Below are 22,349 nucleotides of genomic sequence, written 5' to 3'. Positions count from 1 at the left end.
AATATGTTTTTTTGGAATTTGTATTAGTTATTGTACGTTTGTGCAAGTTTATGTGTGTTGTTTGTTGTTTTAATGTATTGTCAGTATGTCACTTTTTTGTTGTATAGATTATTATTCTTTTGTTGTAGTGTTGTTTTACTTGATGTAATCGATTTGTGCTTCTTTAATTGTTTCTAGTTTCTATTCGTTTATGTTGGTTTCATCATATCATGTTTGTTTAATTCGAGCTTTATTATACTTTAGTGTTGTTATTAAATCGTATGTTATCGTTGATTTTACTTTTTCATATTGTATTTTAATTATGTATTCTTATTTCTATATTATCGTGATATATAAATAGTTTTATTAGATTTGATGAATGTTTTATGAATAAGTTTGTGAAGAACATTTTTTAAGTTTTTGTATGAATTTGTTTTTTCTTCTAATTTTGTGTTTAGTAAAATCTTTTTCATGTGAAATTTGTAACTACTTAATTGACGCAGGTTTTTGTTTGATTTCTTGGAGAAATGGAATATGGATCTGGATCATCAAATTTTTCATTCCTGGGTAGCTGCGAGTACGAAAATGAGCTCTATATGATTTCAACCTTCAATGGCTTCTCTCTAACAGAGTTGTTTCTTAATTTTGGGAGAAAATGTACGGTGATTTCCCCCCAAACTATTACATTGCAGTATCTAGCCCCCCATCAGAAGATGTATGTGACGTTGAATGAAGATGATGACTTTCGTATCATGACCCATCTTCACACATCTATGAAACTTACAATAATTAACATGAGGGCAGTGAGAAAAGACCAAATAGGAGGCCATATATTGGGAGGTAAAAACTCATGTGCAACTACTTATGATAACATTTTTTATTGTATTTTTCATGGAGATTTGTTGTGAGTGTGCTTCTTGTGAAAGTAGATGATGTGTCAATTATATTTTCAACTAACTGATCATTTATATCGTTATCTAGAACATAAGTATTATTTAACATGTGTTGTCTTAATAATTTCTTAAAAGGTACAAAATGTTAGTGTTAACAAATTTTTACATTACGTAAAATAGGGTTGAATCTGAAGATGACACAGTGAGTAGCAATGACGGTCATCTTCAAGTTGTTTTGTTAAAAAATTCGATAGACGTTTGGAGTAATTGCATCCGTGGGAACAGTCAAATATTCAAGGATGCTGCTGAATTTCGAGTTTTGCAAAAAATTATGCAATTGCTACGAGACGTTCTTTTTCGTACAAAAAGAATGATAATGAGAAGGTTACTATTGTGTGTAGTGTAAACAAATGTTCTTGGAGAATTTACGCTTTCAGACACAAATCTGACAATCTTTTTGGCATTAGAAAATGTAATCTAATCCATACATGTGGAAATGACAATCTACGTAGTAGAGGACATCCTAAAGTTGATGCTGCCTGGGTCTCCAATGTTGTGATGGAGAGATTGAGGGGAGAGCCATCGTATAGACCATGTATGATGTTGAAAGACATAAAAAGAGATTATGGGGTCGAGCTCAGTTATGACAAAGTTTGGAAAGGGAAAAAATTGGCTATGCATAACATTTATGGTACAGATGATTGGTCTTATGATAGATTAAGATGGTATTGTAGAGCCATCAAAGAAACTAATCCTGGAAGTATTGTTGAGTGTGAAATTGACCTTCTAGTAATAAATTTAAACGATTATTTATCTGTTTCAATGCATGTGCAACTGGTTTTGTCAGTGGATGTAGGCCCTTGGTTTTCTTGGATGGCACTCATATAAAGAATAAATATAAGGGAAATATTTTGGTTGCTGTTGCAAAAGATGCGAACGATGATCTTTTTACATTAGCATATGCAGTTGTGGATGCTGAAAATAATGATAACTAGGGATGGTTTTGTTTCCAACTTAAAGGTGCTTTGATTTTACATAACTGTATGGGGTTCGATGAGTACACTTTTTTCTCTGATAGGCATCCTGGAATAATCAAGGCCATTGATTTAATATTCCCAAGCAGTAATCATTCATATTGTCTGCGTCATTTGGTAGATGATTCTCTGATTGAAGAACACATATACTCATTTATCTTAATATAGTAAAACGAAAACAAAAAAAAACGCAAAACTCATACTGCTACGAACCTGCACCATTGTGTCCATGCAATAAATCTCAAATCCATGCTGCAAACTTTGCTTTTGCATAATTCTCATGTGAACATTAATTATCTCAGACTCAACAGGATCACCAAAAAGAAAATGACATAATATCGGTCCACTTAAACTCATAATCAGCATCTTCCCAAACAACAACACTACAAAATAGAAAACTCAATTTCATTAAAAAATTTGGACACATTATTACGAAAATAAGAAGAAGAAACATACGGAATATCAACGTACTCCAACTCTTTTCTAGCAAGAAAGTTTGTCACCAATTTTCTCTCTTCATCATCAGCTTCTCCATGTCCACAGAAATCTGATCTACCTTGAAACTCATCAATGGCAACCTTGCCAGGAGTATTGCCTTTCTTCTCAACGTCTATAACTTCCTGTCCAAAAGTGGCGATATATTCAGCAATATAACAGAAAATCCAAACATCAATAACAACAATAGTACTGAAAAACAGAAAAAATAAATTAAACTTAATACAATCGATTTGGAAATAATTGACACTTCATTTACATGTTTTTTCAACTTCCTCTGACGTCTTGGTGTTGAGCTAGGTGGAGTCACAAACATGGAACCCTTTTTTTTCTTTACACGATCATCCCTAGCCCTCACATGATCCGCAATTGAAGATTGAGAAACCGTTTTATTCTCCACTTCAGAAGTAGCAACAAAACTACCACCAATGCTCTCATCAACACAAGCATTCAAAGAATGGGATTCATCTAACTCTTTCTTTTCTTTTAGCCAAATCAGAAACAACTGCATTTACCACTACGTCAACAAAATCACCAAAGTTAGCTCTTGCATCATGTGGTGACTCAAAAGTCACCTTTTTTTTTTCTGTTTTATCAACCTTTTCCTCAGAATCAACAACATTTTCACGCTTATCTGCCACAGACCTTTTTCCCTTCGTTCTACGTCGAACCTTTTCACCCTCTAACTCAGCACATCTCTTTCTCAGTATCTTTAACTCATTCATTTGTTTCATCACAAGTTTCTCAAAACGTTTTACTTCACATCTATTCGTTTCTTGCTTTAAACCAAGATTCATGTCCACTAACAACTTCTCATCCTCACAAAATGGATGTATCGACAGAATCTATTCACAAAAAAAATATACCACTGTCAATCAACTAAACATTAATTTTGCACAACTAGATTAATAAACTAAAATAATTATAAGTACCTGGGTTTAATCTATGCGTTTCAACAATGTTTCAGTGCCAGCTGCATTTAGTGGGATCTTGCTCTTCCACCAACAAAACAACCAGAGGTAAACATTTAAACCACGCCTTACTCCTAAAACTGGGACTGTCTCATATAACCAAGCCTAAAACAAAAAATAAAATAAAAGTTAATGACCATAATTAGTAAAGCTGAATACTAACCATCAATCCAACCGTGCATCCATCAACATAAAGTTTTTTCCTGATCTGACATATTTATCGATATAAAAATCGGAAGGCAGCATCTCCCGAAGCATATTCAAAAAAATTCGTAAGATCATCGAGATAAGGAAATATAAATTCAGGAGTGATACAATTGTCCGTGGGAAATATTATGCAGTTGAAAATGAACAAAATGAAAGTTCTCACAAAATCATCAATATCACATTCATCGTCACTTCTTGCAAGGAAAATCAATTTTTCATAAATGACTATTCGCTTGGCATTGGTGACCGTGCCGTCAAAATGACGTGTCAAATATTTGGACTCCATTTTCAGGTCCAAGTCAACTGGTTGTCCAACGTGATGTAGGCCGAGCACAACCGAGAAATTAGCTGATTTGAAAGGGATGGTAATATTATCACCAACAAAAAAAAACACGAATCACCCTCAAATCTGTTCAGAAAATAATCAATCCGCCCACTACTGATAGCAAGGACTAGCATATCAATCCATTTGGCGAAAAGAGTATCATTTATCCGAATCATTTGTTGCTCCCCTACAATTGGCTTCAATTCGCCATCACAGTTTTAAAATACGGAGGGGAACATCGTGAAAAAATTCTTTACCACTACTCTTCTCATTATAATCATGATTTACTTTGTCTTCTGCAGTAGTTTCTACATTAAAAAACATAAAACAATTATACAATAATTATTACAAACACAATTACAAAAAAAAATAAGAAACAGAACATAATTGCATATACAAAAAACCAAAAAATAGCATTTAGACATGTGTATTTTATCAACAAATCTAGCCATGGTGTTATACGCAAAAAAATTATTTCACTGCCCACAACAGTAGACAGAAAATTCCCTAATAATCACATAAAAATTGAATTGTACATAACACAAGGAATTAGGAACAACAGCTTCGAAATCAAGCACAAGTACTAATTTTTTAGATTTTTAATTTAATCAAAATTTCTAAAAAAATTAACAATACAACTGAAAAATTTGAATGTGGTTCTCGTTCTTACCTTGCTTGGATTTCTCCTTCGAATGTGGTTCTCGTTCGTACGTTTTTAAAAATATTAACAATACAATCAAAATTTCTAAAAATATTAACAATACAAGTAAAACAAACATTAACAGTTTGAAAACCACAAAAAAATTTCCACAATTAACAAACCTTAGACATTGAGGAAAATGTGGTTCTCGTTCGTACCTTGCTTGGATTTCTCCTTCGTACCCTGCTTCCATTTATTCTTATCTCGAGTTCTTGGATTTGTCGCCTTTTTTCTCCCTATTTTCTGCGTCTCAGTTGATGTCGTGATTTCTTTTTACTCGGCCGAACCTCCTCTGAAGAAGAAGGGAGAGAAGATATAATATAAAGGAGGGTAGTAATGAGTTTTAATTAAATAGGAGGGTATTCGGTCTTTGCCTCTTCATTAGGGAGTTTAAACATACAAATACAATTTGTCAGGCATTGAATATAAATAAAAGAAATATTGGGTACTGACCGCAAAGTTCAGAACCCCAATAGGAATTTATGTGCAATTTGCCGATATATTAATATAACAAATTAAAAAAAAAAGTAAACTTCTAATATAATTCCAAACAACACGTAGAATCAAAATTAATAACATTATAAAATCAAGACAAACAAAACAATGCAAAGCTTATTATAATTGACAACAAACACTTGCTTGCTGTGATAATTATAGAACCATGATGTACCAGATTTACCTGGCCAAGCAGTGCATAGTTAAGGGTTGTTTCGGATTTCCTTAATGCCTTTTCCCCTCATTTTAGCATCCTGGAAATTGCAAATGATTTTTGCCCTTATTCTATAATGTCGAATCAAATGCTATCCAAATTGATTTTTTATCACATTCTTTGGTTCTCTTTGTTGGAAACAGACTTAAAACACACTCAATTTTCTCTTAGCAAAATGCAATACACACTGATGATTTTGTCTCATCCTTTTGCTTCTCCTTGTTGGTATAACCAATAACTCTGCACTGGGCATCACATACGTACATGGAGAATCAAGAATAGTAGCCTTCTGTGGGTTTTGGTGGCTAGGGAATTAAAATAGAAATCGTGACAATAACATATATAAATTACAATTGTGCTAACAAATATCATAATAACTGGAAAAATCCACCGAAACAGAAAGATGAATAAATCACTTGTTTTGCGAAATCGTCAAAGTATCATAAATCAAGAACAAGTGGCGTACCAAATATCAAATAAATGGAAAAAACGAGCGAACAAACAAGAAGAAGCAACTCACTTGTTTTCTTTTCTTGAATCTCCAAAAAAATCGGTGCTCCGTGGAGGTGGATGTAGTTTCGAAGGTGGAGGTTGAAGGAGGATTAGGGATCAGCCGAGACGATGTTGAGAGAATTGGGGGAGAGAATTGGGGAGAGAGATAATAATAAAATAAGAGAAAAAATTAATAAAATATTGTGGAGGGAGTTTAAAACAAATTCCTCATCTTTTCAGGTGATTCAGAGAAAATTTTATGATTTTGGGGACTGAACAGCAAATGAAGTTTCTGTTTAGGGATTTTTTACCAAATCCCGGCCCCTTAATTTTACTCTATATATATATAAATTAATTTTACTCTATATAAATAAAATCAAAAAAATTATCTGTCCGATGACTGATAAGCTCATCACACGGCTTTCGTCTCTACATACTTGGGTTTCTCTCTTCATCGCCTGTAACTGCAATCCCTCTCTGTCAGGTTGTTTTTGCTCCAAAAATCCTCACATGGTATAAGGGATTGCACAAACATCAAGAACTGAGTAGTTAAACGCTGCATAGCTAATAAAATGGCGTCTTCATCGGTGAATTTGTGGGTTTTGCTCGGGCTTGGACTTGCTGGGATATTGATTATGGCTAAGAAGCTGACACGGACGGTGAAAGAAGATTTCGGGGCGTTTATTGAGCGGTTGCAGCTTCTGCCGCCCCCGCAGCCTGCGCCGCCAAAAGCTCCTCATCCACTTACTGGCCTCACTTTTGCAGTTTCTGATGTGTAAGGCCGTTTAAATTCCACCCCATTGAATTCGTAATGGTATTCTGTTATTGTTTTATCGGTGGCTTAAATAATACCTTGATATGTGGAAGCTTTTTGGCTGCCAGTTTTTGTATTAGTTTTGTTTTCTTCATTTGATTTGTTTCCTAATGGAAAATTCAGTGAAAAGGAAGGATTTTGATTGGAACCCTTTTCTGTATTTTTCTTATCGCCTTTATCTTGTGTCATCAGTCTATTCAATATAACAGTTCAAAAAGGACATGATTCAATTCAAATATTAGTTTCATTTACATAGAATGCTATGCAGGGTTCTTTTTGTCGCATAATAGGATATTTCTCTATTGGATGTCTGAAAAGGAGCTATATGTGGACTATTAAGAGTTACTGAAGATTTTTTTTCCGAGCATAATCTTTGTATTCCTCATGTACCTGATGTTCAGTTAGCCCGCCCCTACTTTTATTCTTAAAGTAAAGAGTTCTCTTTCTGATTATCAGTTTCTTGCTTCATAAGAATGTCTCCTGTTCTTCAAATGTTTGCCAATGTTCAAATATGCGTATTACTCTTGGCTAATAAGAGTAAATTCTGTTTTAAATCTTGATACCAGATTTGATATCGAAGGATTTGTAACTGGATTTGGCAATCCAGACTGGTCAAGAACACACGAGCCTGCGACTTTGACAAGTCCCGTGGTTGCAGCCCTCGTTGACGGAGGTGCCACATGCACTGGAAAAACTGTTGTGGATGACATGGCATTCAGGTTTGCATCATTCTGTACTCAAATGTGTTTTCCACAGTTCTACCTTATAGGCTTCAGATCTGAACTATCTTGGAAGTTGTTCTTGGCTATGTGTTCTCCTTCCTTTGTGCCGTCTTCTGTAGATTTTTCTATTTCAAACTTTGAATATTTCCTTAGCTTTTATGTTCATATCCAGTCTAAGTGGAGAAAACAACCACTACGGGCACGGGGCACCAACTAATCCCACCTCACCTGCTCGAATTCCAGGAGGAGCTTCAAGTGGCGCTGCCGTAGCTGTGGCTGCTAATTTTGTTGATTTTGCTTTAGGTAAATGAATGTTTCTACCCTTAAGAGTCCATTACTTGCGAAGCTTTGGCCTATCTATCCACGAGAAACATGGTATTCCATGGTTGCATTGATAGTGTCAATGAAATGTTTCTCTGTGTGTTTTAACATGCAACCCTCAAGTCAATTGATATGTGTTTTTTGTCTCACCTAAGTCCTATCTAATTGCATTTCTTGAATGGCGGATCTCTGCTGCAACAAGTTTGAGACTGCTCCTCGTATACTTAGTTCTGTTTTTGTCATGGCTGATTTTAAGATTCCCCCCGATCTAGTAGGATCGAGACCTCTTCTCAAAGTTTTTTATATTTCTTAGGTAAAAAGAATGCTGCTGAGGAATGCGTGCAATTTACAATTTTGATGGTGCTTAAGCGCTGTGTTCTTTTTTTTTTTGCAAAAGTATATGGATGTTTAATTTACTATAACGTGACAGGCATAGATACTGATGGTGGTGTGCGTGTGCCTGCTGGATATTGTGGTGTACTAGGCTTTCGACCATCTTATGGGGCTGTCTCCCTTTCAGGCGTAATATCTGTATCTGGGAGTCTTGACACGGTTGGTAGGTATTTCATTCTGTGTATTAGCATCTTCTTTAAGATGCTCTAAATCTGTCTCTATAGCACCATGCTAATGACCAAGTCGGAATGATGTCAAAGTTTCACATATAAAAGAGGAAAGGTGGAAAATTTGGAAAAAATATAAATAGAGATTTTCTTAGAGATGTTTAAAAGGTGGCTTAAAACTTTGAGAAAATCTTCTTGCTCATGTATATTAGTGTTTTTTTGGGTAAATTTCTAGTCTCTGGTAATGGAATTAGTCAAACATCAACAATGCACAACACAAACAATGTAAAAGTCACTCATGAGCTAGATGGTTGTAATTGAATTTTGAATAGTTGTCGATATCCAGTGATTGTACGAACACAAGACGTTAGTACTAGCTATCACATATTCACATTCAGGACCGACACTTTTTTTTCATGTACCTTTATGGCATACCATGTCCAACTTGGTCCTTCAGATATGATTTTTACATTTTCAATCTTAAATTATTGAATATCTTTGTTTATGTAACTATTTTAAATGCAATTAATTAAATTTCTGAGAAAATGATAATTTTATACATCATGCACTACAGAGTGTAGTCACTTTTATTCTTGTGTACTCCTTCAAAACAAATTCCCGTTTATTTTTTAATGATTTTTATTTGGTTAAAGTCTACGAAAACAGATGTTGAGTCAAGTGGTTTTGTTGATATCGAGTCACATTTTTTAGTTTCAGTACAAGTAATTTTGATTGGATCTTCTCCCCAAATTTGATTTGTTGGCTACCATTTTGATACTGATGGGTGACTGTCCGTATATTAACTAGATGACTCTGAGTTGATTAGAAATTTATAGTATAGTAAAAACAGTCTGTTGCTTTTTAAAATCCCAAATATTATTTCCTTTGTACTTTGTTGATTATTAAAGACTGACTAATTTTTCAGGATGGTTTGCCAAGGATCCTAGTGTACTTCGTCGTGTTGGACATGTGCTATTGCAGGTTCCATATACTGCACAACGCAATCCTAGGAGTGTTTTGATATCTGATGATCTTTTCCAGTTGTCAAAAGTTCCTTCAAGCTGGGTGATTCAGGCGGTGATAAAGTCCATTGAGAAGCTTTATGGAAGTATGCTCTTTTATGTCACTAATTTTTGGGGGAGTTGATCTATTGTAGGTCATTACATTCTCGATCTTTATAAAGCTCCAATTTTCAGGACAAGTTTTGAGGCATGAAAATATTGGTGATTATTTGGCTTTGAAGATTCCCAGCTTAAAATCATTCTACACGAAGCAGTCAAACGGCGAGGGAAAATCTTCTCCAATAAGACTTCTAGCAAATGTATTGCAGACACTTAAAAGGTTAGATTAGATTGAAGTAATTAATTTGTTGCACTTGGAAATACTCATTTCTTAGAAATTTCAGGAGAATTGCAATTTTGGTCCTGCAGTAAGTTGGAATTGTGCAATTTTGAGTAATGCTTTTATTTTCTATTTGATTTCAGTCATGAGTTCAGACAAAGTCATAGTGAATGGATCAATTCAGCAAAGCCTACTATAAATCCAGTTATCTCAGCACAAATGACTGCTGAAGTGTTGGGGCCTATTGATACAGAAATTGAAAAATGTCAAACTATAATGAGTGATTTACGCGCAGCTATAAATGCCCTTTTAAAGGTATACATTCTTCCAGTATGACATTTGTCAATGTTTTACTCTTGTCTTGCTAACACCGCTTGTGTGTGGTAGAAAGCATTTCTTTATGCTCTCTCTTTATTTTAATTGTTTGAGGTCGCCAATCACCATCTATTTTCCTGTATCTCTTGCCTAATTTCCTCTTAACATAGAAAACAATAACAGTTGCGGGATTTACTTTTAATAAAGTAGTAAAGTAAATGGACGTCCTAATTTCTAAAATAATAGTAGTTTTTTTTTAAATAGAAAAAGCACGCACCCTGGAAGCTTATTCCTTGAATGGATCAGAACTGATGCAAAGAAGAATAGTCTCTGTGGAGGGACCAAAGTTTACAAGCAAGACATAGATAACCTGCTGAATATTTTTTTTATATAAAATTATATATGATTAAAAACCTAGAAGAATTTACTACTACGTCAACAATACATGGAAAAGTTGTAGAAGCAATTGCATTCTTTAGCAATCAAGTTTCTAGATATTTTGGCCTCGATATGGCGATGCTACTGTTATTTTTAATCTATTATTTAATTCGCACATTTGGACTCAACAGGATGAGGGGATATTGGTGATTCCTACGACAATCGATCCTCCTACAAAACTAGGCGCAAAAGAAATTATGTCAGAGGACTACTTGATCCAGACATCTACTCTTTCAAGTTTAGCTAGTATGTCGGGCTGCTGCCAGGTCGAACTTAAAATACCCCTTTCTCACACACCATACTGTTTGCATATTATTTTTCCTGGCTGAAAAATTCTTATTTCTTTTTTCAAGGTTGCAATACCGCTGGGTGTTTATGACAAATGCCCAGTTTCTGTATCGCTCTTGGCCAGGCATGGGGGTGATAGATTTCTATTGGACACCCTGCAGACCATGTATACATCTTTACAAGAGCAAGTTGATATTGCCAGCAAGTCTAAATCATCTACTGTTGTGACCCAGGAAGCATCAGCGGAGATGGCAAAAGAAAAGGTAAAGTATAATGACGTTCTTTTTCTGCAGAATTTCACAGCCTTTACCTTGCACACAGCAAAAGAGAATGTGATTGTCTTTACGATGATTTTCTTATGAAGTGGGGGAACTTGTACCCTGCATGCTTCCACGCGTTTCATCCATGACATGCACCAAGCACAAATCTTATTTTCTATTCATTTGTCGAGCTTTCCATGATGTTAAAACGATACTAATTCCTGCATTTATTTCTCTATTTACCTTTTTACATGGTTTTAATTTCTTTAATCACGTGTCTGTACTACGTCCAGATTGACCTTTTCCTCAAGCTCTACTTGAGAAAAATATAGTTGTACTTCTTGAATTCCTGGGTGACAGTGGTTTCATCTCTACTATACCACTTGATCTGGCCTTTCTTTTCAATGAGTGTATCATGATTTGTATTCTTTGGCTTAAAATGAATTCTTGTTGCAGTTCATTTTGGTTCTCAGTAAAGGATGATTGTATAAAAGTAGTCTATGGTTGCATGGTCCTAGCTTCCTAAAGGCCTTCTACCTGGAACACAAAATGAACACTGGCATAGTTGTTAAATATGTTTGGTGCTTTGAGGCAGACATGTGCCCTTTAACCTAAATGCAAAACCCTATGTTCGGCTGGCACAACCTTATTTGAATAAATGTACTCTTTGGCTTAATATTGCAAGTTCTAAATATATGAAGAAAATTGTCGCATGTAATACAAAAACATTTATTTGCAAACTACTGTACAAGAAAATATGAATGGCCTCTACATTTAATTTCAATTTTGATTTCACAATCTCTGCATTTATCACCCACTAAGGTGCACACTTTGCTGATAATGCACACTTGGCTTGACTCTCGAGTCTGGATGTCGAGGGTGTGCCTTGCTGTGTCCTGCTCCTAGGTGTACCCCATGCGCTATCTGTCCTGCTCAGGTTTCTTGCCCTAGTCAATTCATATTTTTTTTTGTTTAAGGAAAAATTGGTGTATGTACTTTAAACGTTTGTACAAGTATATATACACCTACAAGACTAGAGCCCTAGAAATGAAATAGCTGGAATTTTGGGATCCATATCCACACAATTCCATACACCTACATGGCTAGAGCCCTTGAAAGGAAATAGCTGGAATTTTGGTATCATATCCACACAATCCCCTAATCTATGCTAATCTAATATACACATCAATTTAAATATTCAGACAATCAATCTAGCATCTCTGATTGATTTTATCATAATCTCCAACACTCCCCCTCAACTTTGGTAGGTATGGGTCTTTCATTCCCAGCTTGCAAATTATGTCTTGAAAGGCTGCGGTGTCGAGTCCTTTGGTAAACATATAAGCAAGTTGCCTATAAGTAGGAACATTGTTGCAACCACAATTTATATATGGTAAAAATAGATGAACAAAGCAAAACTAAGGTAGATTAACACGGAAAATAAACCAGAGATAACCTCTGTACCCTAGCACAAGCTAGATTAACATCCAAGTAAAAGCAAAAATGAACAGGTCACCGTCTTCAAAATTAGCCTTGTCCTCAAGGCTAAGAGTTGAGGATAACTTGTTCAGCTCTAGTCCCAATGCATCTTACCCTTCCTCAATAAGTAGGAACATGAATAGAGAACAGTGCATCCCACCAGCACGGCCACCCAATAAACCAACAACAGTATGCAATAAAAATTATCAATTGCCAACTTTTGATATCTTTCTACGTCCCGAACTTAAATATGGTAAAAGAGGACATCAGGGCCATGATGCTGATAATAGTAATTCCAGATTCCATGGCTGCTGTGAAGATAATAAACGACTTCTTTAGTACTGGTTCAATTTCATTGACATTCTTGACTTCAAAGAAGTTAGTTGCAGACCGGGTGATCATCAAGCAAACAACAATACCATCAATTTATCCCAAAATTTTAAATTGAGGGAAAGCATGACAAGCTGCCTCCAATGTTTTAATAGCAACCCACTATCTTTTAACCGTAACCCATGTGAATAGATTCGGAGGGTTATGAGGAAACATGGGGTAAACATGTATGCTCATAATTAGACCCTTTCAATCACACAAGCTGTCATGAGACACCAGGCCAATGGTTAATTCACAAATAGGATCATGAAATTGGAGTAGTTTGAATAATTTTACCCTGGTCCCTCCCATGGGCGTCAGCTTGGCGCAGGAATTTTGTCGCTCTTTCAGCTCTAATTTCCTCTTCCCTATCCTCTTTTTGTCTTCGAACAGCCAACTTCTTTTCAAATTCTTTAAGCCCTGAACACTTGCCTTCTTTCTTCAATTCCCTTTTGTGAGACCGTTCGGATTCTCGATTCCTTGTCCTTAAGCTTTGGTCAATTCCCATAATGGCTGCTCTACTACTATGCGTCCATCCTCTGGTTAAACGAGGACTCCATAGCATGTTTCTCCCCTCCCTATTTGTGTCGTCTGGTGTATGGGCTTGCTTCGCGCAAATTTAAAGCAAACATGGATTGGCCTCAACCCATATTGCAGCTATTAGGCCAGTAAGATACACGCCTGTTCCAGTCTAGCCCAATCTCAATATGGATTACAATAGCACAACCATTCCTTCAAGGTTACTTGTTCGCCATCAAAACTCAATTCCTCAACCAACTCTTATCTGGGCCCATCAATCACCTGACCCATGCATTGTTCTGAGCCCACTCCCGGGCTGTCCACTTTTCAGTCTTCATGATTCGCAACCCTACCCTATTGCATCCTGCATCCTGCTCAACGCCGTGTACCTACCCATCATTCCCATCATTCATGGCTTTTCGACCAGTATATCGTTTGAAAGTATTGCAATCTTCCAAGTTCCTTTATTTCGAACTCCTTTGCCAAACATCTTCTTAAGATCGGTGTTTCGTTCTCATCGCTCCTGGCCACAATTATGTCATCAAAATATACTATGAGAATTGTGACTCCCCTAAATTTGAGTGCTTGAAGAAGAGTGCATTGTCTCGTTGACTTTGCTTGTATCTCAGCATTATTGTTCAAATCTTCCAAACCAGGATCTTGGTGATTGTTTGAGACCATATAATGCCTTTTTAACTTGCAAACTTTATTGTCTTTCTCAGTATCCTTAAATCCTGGTGGAATCTCCATGTAAATATCTTCCTCCAAGATGCCATGTAAGAAGGCATTCTTAAGGTCAAATTGATCGAGGTTCCAATTGAAGTTGGCAGTGAGAGATAGTAAAATTCGAAATGTAATCATCTTGGCAACTGGAGCAAAAAGTTTTTGATAATCCACACCATAAGAATGCATCAATGTCATCATCATTGAGAGATGGTAGATGCTCGTTTTGGGAATGAGATCTGGCTGAAATAAGAATTTTGTTCCTCAAATGTGACATCAATCGTGTCAAAAAACCTCTTTGTAGGTGGATGGTAACACTTGTATCCCTTCTTGCTTGATGAGTATCTCAAAAGATACTCTTAAGAGCTCTAGGATCAAGTTTCCCCCTATTTTGACTATTCCATTTTGTTGTTGAGTATTAATACATGAGGACTCATGAATGATTCCTTCTTCAAGATATGGGGACAGGGTTTGGTTGAAATAATATCTCGCATTATCGGACCTCAATCTCTTTACTTTTGCCCCGAGTTGATTGTGGATCATGTTGTGAAAATTTTGAAACATATCACTGATTTCCTCTTAAATTTGAGAAAAACATTCATGAAATTCGGGTGCAATCATCCACAAACAATACATGCCAACGAGATCCTGAAATATTAAAAATATTGGAGGGTTGCCATATATCACCATGAATTAGATACAAGGGAATTGAACCTTTTTTATTACTAATTGGAAAGGATACATGTTTGTGTTTAGCAGACTCACACATATCACAGTGAATGTGTTTATTTTCTAAACCCTCAAACCAAGACGGAAGCATAACCTTCAAAACACCAAAGGACGAGTGCCATAATCTAAAATGTTGAAGTCAAATGATATTTTTATTTGATGAAGAAGAGAAAACAAGATGAAGCTATTTACTGGGGGCAATTTCTTCTAGGATATAAAGTCAATTCCGTGGTTATTTGGGGCGCAAGGCGCACTAAAGTGCTAAGGTGCCTTGGGGCCTGAGTCGGACGGCGATGCACACGCTTTATCGAATAAAGCGCATTTGACACAAATTTTAAAATTCAACATATATAAAGTATTTTATACTATTTAAATTAAATATTTTTTCACAAAGATAACAAACAATATAAATAAAAATATATTAATAGATAGTGTAGCATAAATCATAACAAAAAACAAACTTCAATCATCTAAAATTCATTAGTAAGTCGTAAGTGCATCATAGTATATTAAGGAAAAAACTTCAAAAATCTAAATCATCAAATTATTCATCCTTTTCAACTGTATCGTCATCATCTTCAGAATTTGAAGCTCCAGATTTGTATCCTTCTGATTCCTCATTGGTTTCACCAAAATTAATTTTTTCATACTTTTCATTATTATAACAATGGATATTAGATCTTCTTTTATTTTATTTAATGTACACGTAATGTCGTTATCTAAAATTATAGGCATTTTCATCACCCCAGAAGCTCGTCCAACTTCACCACATGTCAAACTATCATAATCAAACACGAGATCATTTTCGCCATCACTATTATTATTTAGTCTCCCATCAACCATTCATTACCATCATCTATATCAGGCAAAGAAATATGATCAATCGTATCACGCATATCATATCGACGCCCCAAAAGTCCTATTATACTTATATAAACCAAATCATTCTAACTTTTTTTGCTCCAATCTATTTCTTCTTTTGGAATGGAGTTACACATATTTGGTAGAAACTAATTTTAGCTTTAAAATAATAAATTTTAATATTTATTAAATGCTAATATTTAGTATTCACATGTTCAAACACACTCCAATTTTGTTCATAAGCGGATGAGCTACAAGCAAGGCTAAGAACTTTCATATGAACACTTGCAATTCGGGTGTTGAACACCGATAAGCCAACTACCATTCCGCTGGTAATTTTGAAATAAAATAAAAAATTGAACATTAAAACTATTATATATCAATTATCATAAAATAAAAATAAAAATATTGATTGTCTGGTGATTTTTTGTTTCTTTGTCTAATTGCCATAGGCATTCCAAAAAGTCATTCAGTTCTTTTGTATATTGGCAACTGATCCATGATCTTATCCCGTAGCTCCTCTGTGTCACACATCCTAGCGATACATTTATAAAAACTTGTTACAACTTCATTGTCATTTTATACGTTATAATCCAAATAGAATAACTCCGGGCTTAAGAAATGCCCAACAACATTTAAAGGGCGATGGAGTTGTGTATCGTCCACCTATGGTCATTTATATCAAAAATATCTTTATATTTATCCTTCTTGTGATCAAATGAGACAACAATAGCTTTTTTAGCCCGATCCATTGCCTAATAAATATAGCTCATTGGAGGTTTTTTTTCTCCATCAACCAATCAAAGAACTTTCACCACTGGACCACCCACTTTAACAATATAAACATCTGTATTCCAAAATGAAGGCATTAGTATAATCTCTGCTGTCCGTTTATTTGGTGCCTCTTTTGCAAATCTACTGGTGGTCCGTTTCTCAGATATGTAAACATTTTTCTCAAACTAACGAGTTTTTCCAACTCTAACCTCAGGCCCCAAGACACCCGAGCGCTTTAGTGCGCCTTGAACCCCAAATAACAATGCAACTGTTCATTGTTTAGATTTGATGCTTGAAGATTTCGTTAAATTTCCTTACTTGAAGAAAGGGCAATGATGGTTAATGTATATATAGCAGGTCCCAAATTTTAAACATGATGAAAGATGGATATATATAACAGGCTGGAAAAACTCGTTTTGCAACTGTTTTTTTGGCTTTAAAGCGGTTTCAAAAGCACAAGGCGAGTTTGAGAAAAATGTCTACATATGAGAAATAGACCACTAGTAGATTTGCAAAAAAGGCACCAGATAAACGGACAACGGAGGTTATACTAATGCCTTCATTTTGGAATACAATTGTTTATGTTGTTAAAGTTTGTGGTTTAGAGGTGAAAGTTCTTCGATTGGGTGATGGAGAAAAAAAGCCTCCAATGAGCTATATTTATGAGACTATGAAACGGGCTAAAGAAGCTATTGCTGCCTCATTTGATCACAAGGAGAATAAATATAAAGATATTTTTGACATAATTGATCATAGGTGAACGATACACAACTCCATTGACCTTTACATGCTACTGGGCATTTCTTAAACCCGGAGTTATTGTATTCGGGTTCTAATATAAAAAATGACAATGAAGTTGTAACAAGTTTGTATAATTGTATCGCTAGGATGTGTGAAACTGAAGAGCTGCAAGATAAGATTATGGATCAGTTGCTAATGTATAAAAAGAATGAATGACTTTTTGGAATGCCCATGACAGTTAGACAAATAAACAAAAAATCACCAATTAATCTTTATTTTATTATATGATAATTGATATATAATAGTTTTAATTATCAATTTTTTATTTTATTTCAAAATTACCAGTGGAATGGTGGTTGGCTTCTGGGTATTCGACACCGAATTGCAAGTGTTCACGCTGAAAGTTCTTAGCCTTACTTGTAGTTCATCTACTTATGAACGAAATTGGAGTGTGTTTGAAGACGTAAGTACTAAATATTAGTATTTAATGAAATATTAGATATATTTATTATTTTAAACCTAAAATTAGTTTGTATCAAATATGAGGAGCTTCATTCCAAAAGAAGAAATAGATTGGAGCAAAAAAAGTTGAATGATTTGATTTATATCAAGTATAACAGGGTTTTGTGGCGTCGATATAATATGTGTGATACGATTGATCTTATTTCATTGGCTAATATAGATGGTAGTAATGAATGGTTGATGGGGTAACTAAATAATAATAGTGATGGCGAAAATGATCCTGTGTTTGGTGATGATAATTTGACTTGGGGTGAAGTTGGACGAGCTTCTGGGGTTAATGAAGATGCCTATAATTTTAGATCTCGAGGTCCATCCTCTATGAAAGAAACAACGATAGGTACGAATATGTCAAATACGATAAAAAAAGATTCATTATCTATCATTATAATAATGAGGAGGAGAAAGAAATTGATTTTGGTGAAACTGACGAGAAATCAGAAAGATACAAATATGGAGCTTCAACTTCTGGAGTTGATACAGTTGAGAAGGAAGAATAATTTGATGATTTAGATTTTTGAAGTTTTTTTCCTTAATATACTATGATGCATGTATGACTTACTAATTAATTTTAGATGATTGGAGTATGTTTTTTATTATGATTTATAATACATTATTTATTAATGGATTTTTATTTATATTGTTTGTTATCTTTGTGAAAAATATTTTAATTTAAATAGTATAAATTACTTTATATATGTTGAATTTAAAATTTGTGCCAATTGTGCTTTAATTCGATAAAGTGTGCGTCTTGTCTTGCGTCTCACGCTCCAAGGCACCTTAGCGCTTTAGTGCGCCTTGTGACCCAAATAACTATGTCTCTAGTTCCCTTCACGTGGTCTGCCATGAAGGTTCCAGCACTTATCATTTGTATGTCCAGTCTTCCTGCAATAGAAGCACCAAAATTCTTTCTTATTCTCACGTCCTGGAGCTTTATTTTGTCGATTTGGATAAGTATTCGAAGACAAGGAGGAGACTGTTGAAGAGCTATGGGACAAAATCAAATTCAGAGTGGCAAGTTGGGCGAATTTACAGAAAGATTATAAACACCTAAGTGTCTCGGAAGCTATATAGGGATTGGAATTTTATTTTCGATTAAAAACTGTGTTTTAGGGGTCCGAAGTTTCTCTGTTAGCATTTCGTTTAGCGGATATCTTATCCGCCTAATGTATTGTAAACTTCAATATTTTAATAAAATATGTTTCTTATCAAAAAAAAAATTCTTGATGTGAAAATTAAAATTCTGATTTTGTTGCCACCATAGATGTTTCATAAACATGAGTAGTGTCTCGATCCTTGGAATAGGTTCGACGGACTGAATCCCATATGGCTTTAGCAGAAGTCAGGAAAATAACTCACTGATTCTCGGATCTATTGAGTCCCACAACCATGACATAACCATAGAGTCGGCTTCATCCCATGACCGAGTCTTCGGTCTTCCTTTTCCTTTCAAATATGTTTGCACTAATTGAGACCACTTGTACAGTGTTTGCAATTCACACAAAGTCTCTGAAAATACGGGCCATCAATTATGCGAAGTAACAAATCGCAGAATGACGATTTTCAAGATCGGAAGAGATGACTGGAAGGGTCTGGTACCATGTTAAAGGAAAAATTCTTGTGTATACTTCAAACGTTTGTACAAGTATATATACACCTACAGGGCTAGAGCCCTAGAAAGGAAATAGGTGGAATTTTGGGATTCATATCCACACAATCCCCTAACTATCTAACATACACATCAATTTAAAGATTCAGACTATCAATCTAACATCTCTAATCGATTTTATCATAATCTTCAACATTTTTTCTTGTCAAAGTTGATTTAGATGTTACTTTTCTTCCCCTTCTTCTAACTTGTGTTGGTTTAGTGGTGAAATTTAGTGGTAGCTGCCACCTATGTGTGTGGTGTATGTTAATTTTATAGTCTGAATATCATTTTAGGGCAATCAATCATTCAAAGATAAGCAGTGGCAGAGGGCCATAGGATTTTATTCAGAAGCCATCAAACTCAACAGCAGTAATGCGACATACTACAATAACCGGGCTGCTGCATATTTGGAGTTGGGAAGGTGGCCAAAGTGTTAAGCTTTTTATCTTATTTTATCTGCTTGGATGTTTTATATTAATCATTCATTTTTTATTTAATAGTTATAACCAAGCTGAAGAAGATTGCACTCGAGCCATCGATCTTGATAAGAAGGTTTCTCTCCTCTTCCTTGATGTGTAATACCATTGTAAATGCATGCTACAATTTATTCGTGCTCTTTAGTATGAGAAAGACTTTGTCTTGATCTAACAACATCTTGTTCTCCTTAGGGCTATTGCATATGATAAAACTTTCTGCTGCCCAAGTTACATGCAGCTTTAGTAATAGTTTTCGTTGAAGATCGTCACCAAATGCAGATAATTTAGTGCTTCCTTACTCACCCCTTTGCTTTTCCCCCTTTTTTCTTTATGGCTTCCTACTTAGCAAACAAAGGTACGAACTAGTATTGGTCATTGTGGTGGATATGTGAATTATTATTTCGTATGCATGTGATCATGTGATGTTCGGAAGTTCTTTAAACAGAAAATTTATGCTTATCAGCCTAAATAATTTTGATGAGATGACAAATTTAATTTGTGTCTCAATAGATAATAAACCTTTTATTGGATTCAGATGGCGCAAGCCTGAATTTTTTTTTTTTAGGGGCTAAGGTCTAGTTGAGAATTATCTTATGATGTGTAGGGAGTAATGCCACCTTTTGGTTAAATATTGACTAACCTTTGTTGTGTTTGTTCCTTGTGAACTTCTAACTTCTAATGTATCATCTGCTGCTTGAGTGCTTATCTGCTGCTTGAGTGCTTAATTGTTTGGTATCTATATTGGATGAAAGAAAACATGGACTCAATACTTTCTTTGCCATGCATGCAGAATGTAAAGGCTTTTCTAAGGAGGGGAACTGCACGAGAAATGTTGGGTTATTATAAAGAAGCAATGGAAGGTTAGTCCACTTTTTTCTGTCTGCCGTAAATGTTGTATGGATTCTGTTCTCAGATGTAACAAAAGTTCAATTCAGTTTTTAAGAATCAGCCAACGTTTGAAGGATGAGGACTGCGGGTACCTATGCACATTGGAACCTGCTGAATGGAACCAATTAAGTAGATTGTAATGTTGATTCAACTATTTTGTTTTAAAAATGTACCACTGAAGTTGATCTGGATTTTGGTTTACCTATTTTTGTAATGTAATTAGAACCCATAAAAAAACTATCAATTAATGGTCATCGAAAGCTGATTGCGATTGACCAACTTTCGCCTTTTCATTAAACTCTCTCGATCAATAATACCCCATTTGCTTGTATTTTTCTTGTCATGATCTTCCTTCATATTTTACTTGTGCTCTACAGATTTCAGATATGTACTCGTGCTTGAGCCAAATAACAAAAGAGCAGCTCAGACTCTGGACCGGCTCAAAAAGTTCTTTGTCTAGGTTCTCCAAAATCCAGATGAGACGAGACAGCATCCAAGAAATCTTCTTGTCTGAGCTGCCACAGCAGTTCCTACACAGTGCAAGTACCAGTTTCAGTTTACAAACACCAATCTTCCACACAAATTGGAGGCCTTGTCTGCATTTTGTTTTTTTCAGCAAGAGGGCTTGATGAGAAGTACTTGGGGCAGCAGTGGCAAATTCTCAGTAAGTGTAGTGTTGAAAACTCATGTTCTTGTTGGCCTACACTGGCTAAGTCAATTTTGTTTTATTCTTTATTTTGTTGCTGAAGCTGCGATAACTATACTAGTCAGAGCGAGCTCATTTTTTTTTTATTTGAATACATGTGTATTATTTACTACCGGAACAAATGGTTCGTAATAACTCAGTCTGTTACAAAAGCTTAAAAGAAAAATTCAAGTATGTTTTTAATGTAGGGCAGCAAAACCATTTGCAATTATCATCCATGTAAAATTGAGTTCATATTAAATTTTGTGTTGCTATAGAAAATACATGGAAATCAGAATCCACTTTAGAAAATGAGAATTGAAATTTCTATAAATATATTTTTCTAAAAACATTTAACAACTTTCTTGAAATTGTAAGATGCTAGCATGTTACTAATGAAGATAAACAAATATTACAATTACCTTACAATTTTGAACTTAAGCTGTGTTTGGTTGGACAAATTTAAAATCCAAAGATTTCGATTATAATTTTTATTGTTAACAATGTTATAATAGATGGAATCTTAAATTTATATTTTATTTATTTACACATTTGTTACACAAAGCAATATGAATTTCAAATGCATCAATTATTGAGTGAACTTGAAATTCATCGTAATTAAATAAAGTACTAAATAAACATAGAAATAATGAGTTTGAAAAACTACAAAAATATATTTAAAATTCATGAATTTGAATTTCATCAATTCAAATATAAACTTATAGTTATTGTGATAAATATGTGTCATATGTACTCTTTTAATCCTCATGATCTTGTGTTGTTAGACAATCTTATTTGACTTGGTCAGATTTGGTGAGTCACAAGTTGAGCGGACATAAGATTAAAATTTGGGTTCTCGAACTCGATATCTCGTTTTTTTTTATGGAGACTGATGTCACTGGATCATAGACCTTGTCCAGTGCTTACACATATTAGTTTCAATTATAACTATCACCTTGAGCTTTCTTTTGTTAATGTGTGTACATGCACTTTATTTCATAGGGCAGGCTTAAATAGCATACCATTTAACATAAAAATTGTTTAATGAATATCGTATTAAATGGTTTGGAA

The 22,349-nt window shown here is 34.9% G+C and overlaps 2 protein-coding genes across 6 annotated transcripts; one reads left to right on the top strand and one right to left on the bottom strand.

The window, feature by feature from the left end:
* Positions 1–2,259: 2,259 nt before the first annotated feature.
* Positions 2,260–4,584, bottom strand: LOC140803918 (uncharacterized). Of its 3 annotated transcripts, none has more exons than XM_073159758.1 (4): positions 3,536–4,582; positions 3,334–3,477; positions 2,661–3,246; positions 2,260–2,526 (listed from the first exon to the last, which is right to left on the bottom strand). In XM_073159758.1, exons 3-4 carry the CDS (start codon positions 2,910–2,912, stop codon positions 2,290–2,292), a joined length of 489 nt encoding a protein of 162 aa, XP_073015859.1. In that variant the 5' UTR covers positions 2,913–3,246; positions 3,334–3,477; positions 3,536–4,582; the 3' UTR covers positions 2,260–2,289. The 3 variants fall into 3 exon arrangements, 2 of the variants coding, with proteins under 2 accessions (XP_073015859.1, XP_073015860.1); XR_012111981.1 differs by having other exon boundaries at positions 2,261–2,522; positions 3,536–4,584; XM_073159759.1 differs by lacking the exon at positions 3,536–4,582 and having other exon boundaries at positions 3,334–3,527.
* A 1,603-nt stretch (positions 4,585–6,187) lies between these two features.
* On the top strand, positions 6,188–21,385 carry LOC140803344 (translocon at the outer membrane of chloroplasts 64-like). 3 transcript variants are annotated; one of them, XM_073159190.1, is made up of 13 exons: positions 6,188–6,580; positions 7,186–7,338; positions 7,514–7,644; positions 8,093–8,218; positions 9,148–9,330; positions 9,419–9,563; positions 9,707–9,878; positions 10,448–10,582; positions 10,670–10,867; positions 19,523–19,650; positions 19,730–19,781; positions 20,496–20,565; positions 20,971–21,385. In XM_073159190.1, exons 1-13 carry the CDS (start codon positions 6,378–6,380, stop codon positions 21,051–21,053), a joined length of 1,779 nt encoding a protein of 592 aa, XP_073015291.1. In that variant the 5' UTR covers positions 6,188–6,377; the 3' UTR covers positions 21,054–21,385. The 3 variants fall into 3 exon arrangements, with proteins under 3 accessions (XP_073015291.1, XP_073015292.1, XP_073015293.1); XM_073159192.1 differs by lacking the exon at positions 6,188–6,580 and adding an exon at positions 6,913–7,048; XM_073159191.1 differs by lacking the exons at positions 19,523–19,650; positions 19,730–19,781; positions 20,496–20,565; positions 20,971–21,385 and adding an exon at positions 11,321–11,520.
* The last annotated feature ends 964 nt before the right edge of the window (positions 21,386–22,349 follow it).

The sequence above is a fragment of the Primulina eburnea genome, chromosome 10, assembly GCF_022965805.1.
Source record: "Primulina eburnea isolate SZY01 chromosome 10, ASM2296580v1, whole genome shotgun sequence".
NCBI lineage: Eukaryota > Viridiplantae > Streptophyta > Magnoliopsida > Lamiales > Gesneriaceae > Primulina > Primulina eburnea.
The sequence above is the reverse complement of the archived record's forward strand: the minus strand, read 5'-3'. Positions and strand labels throughout refer to the sequence as shown.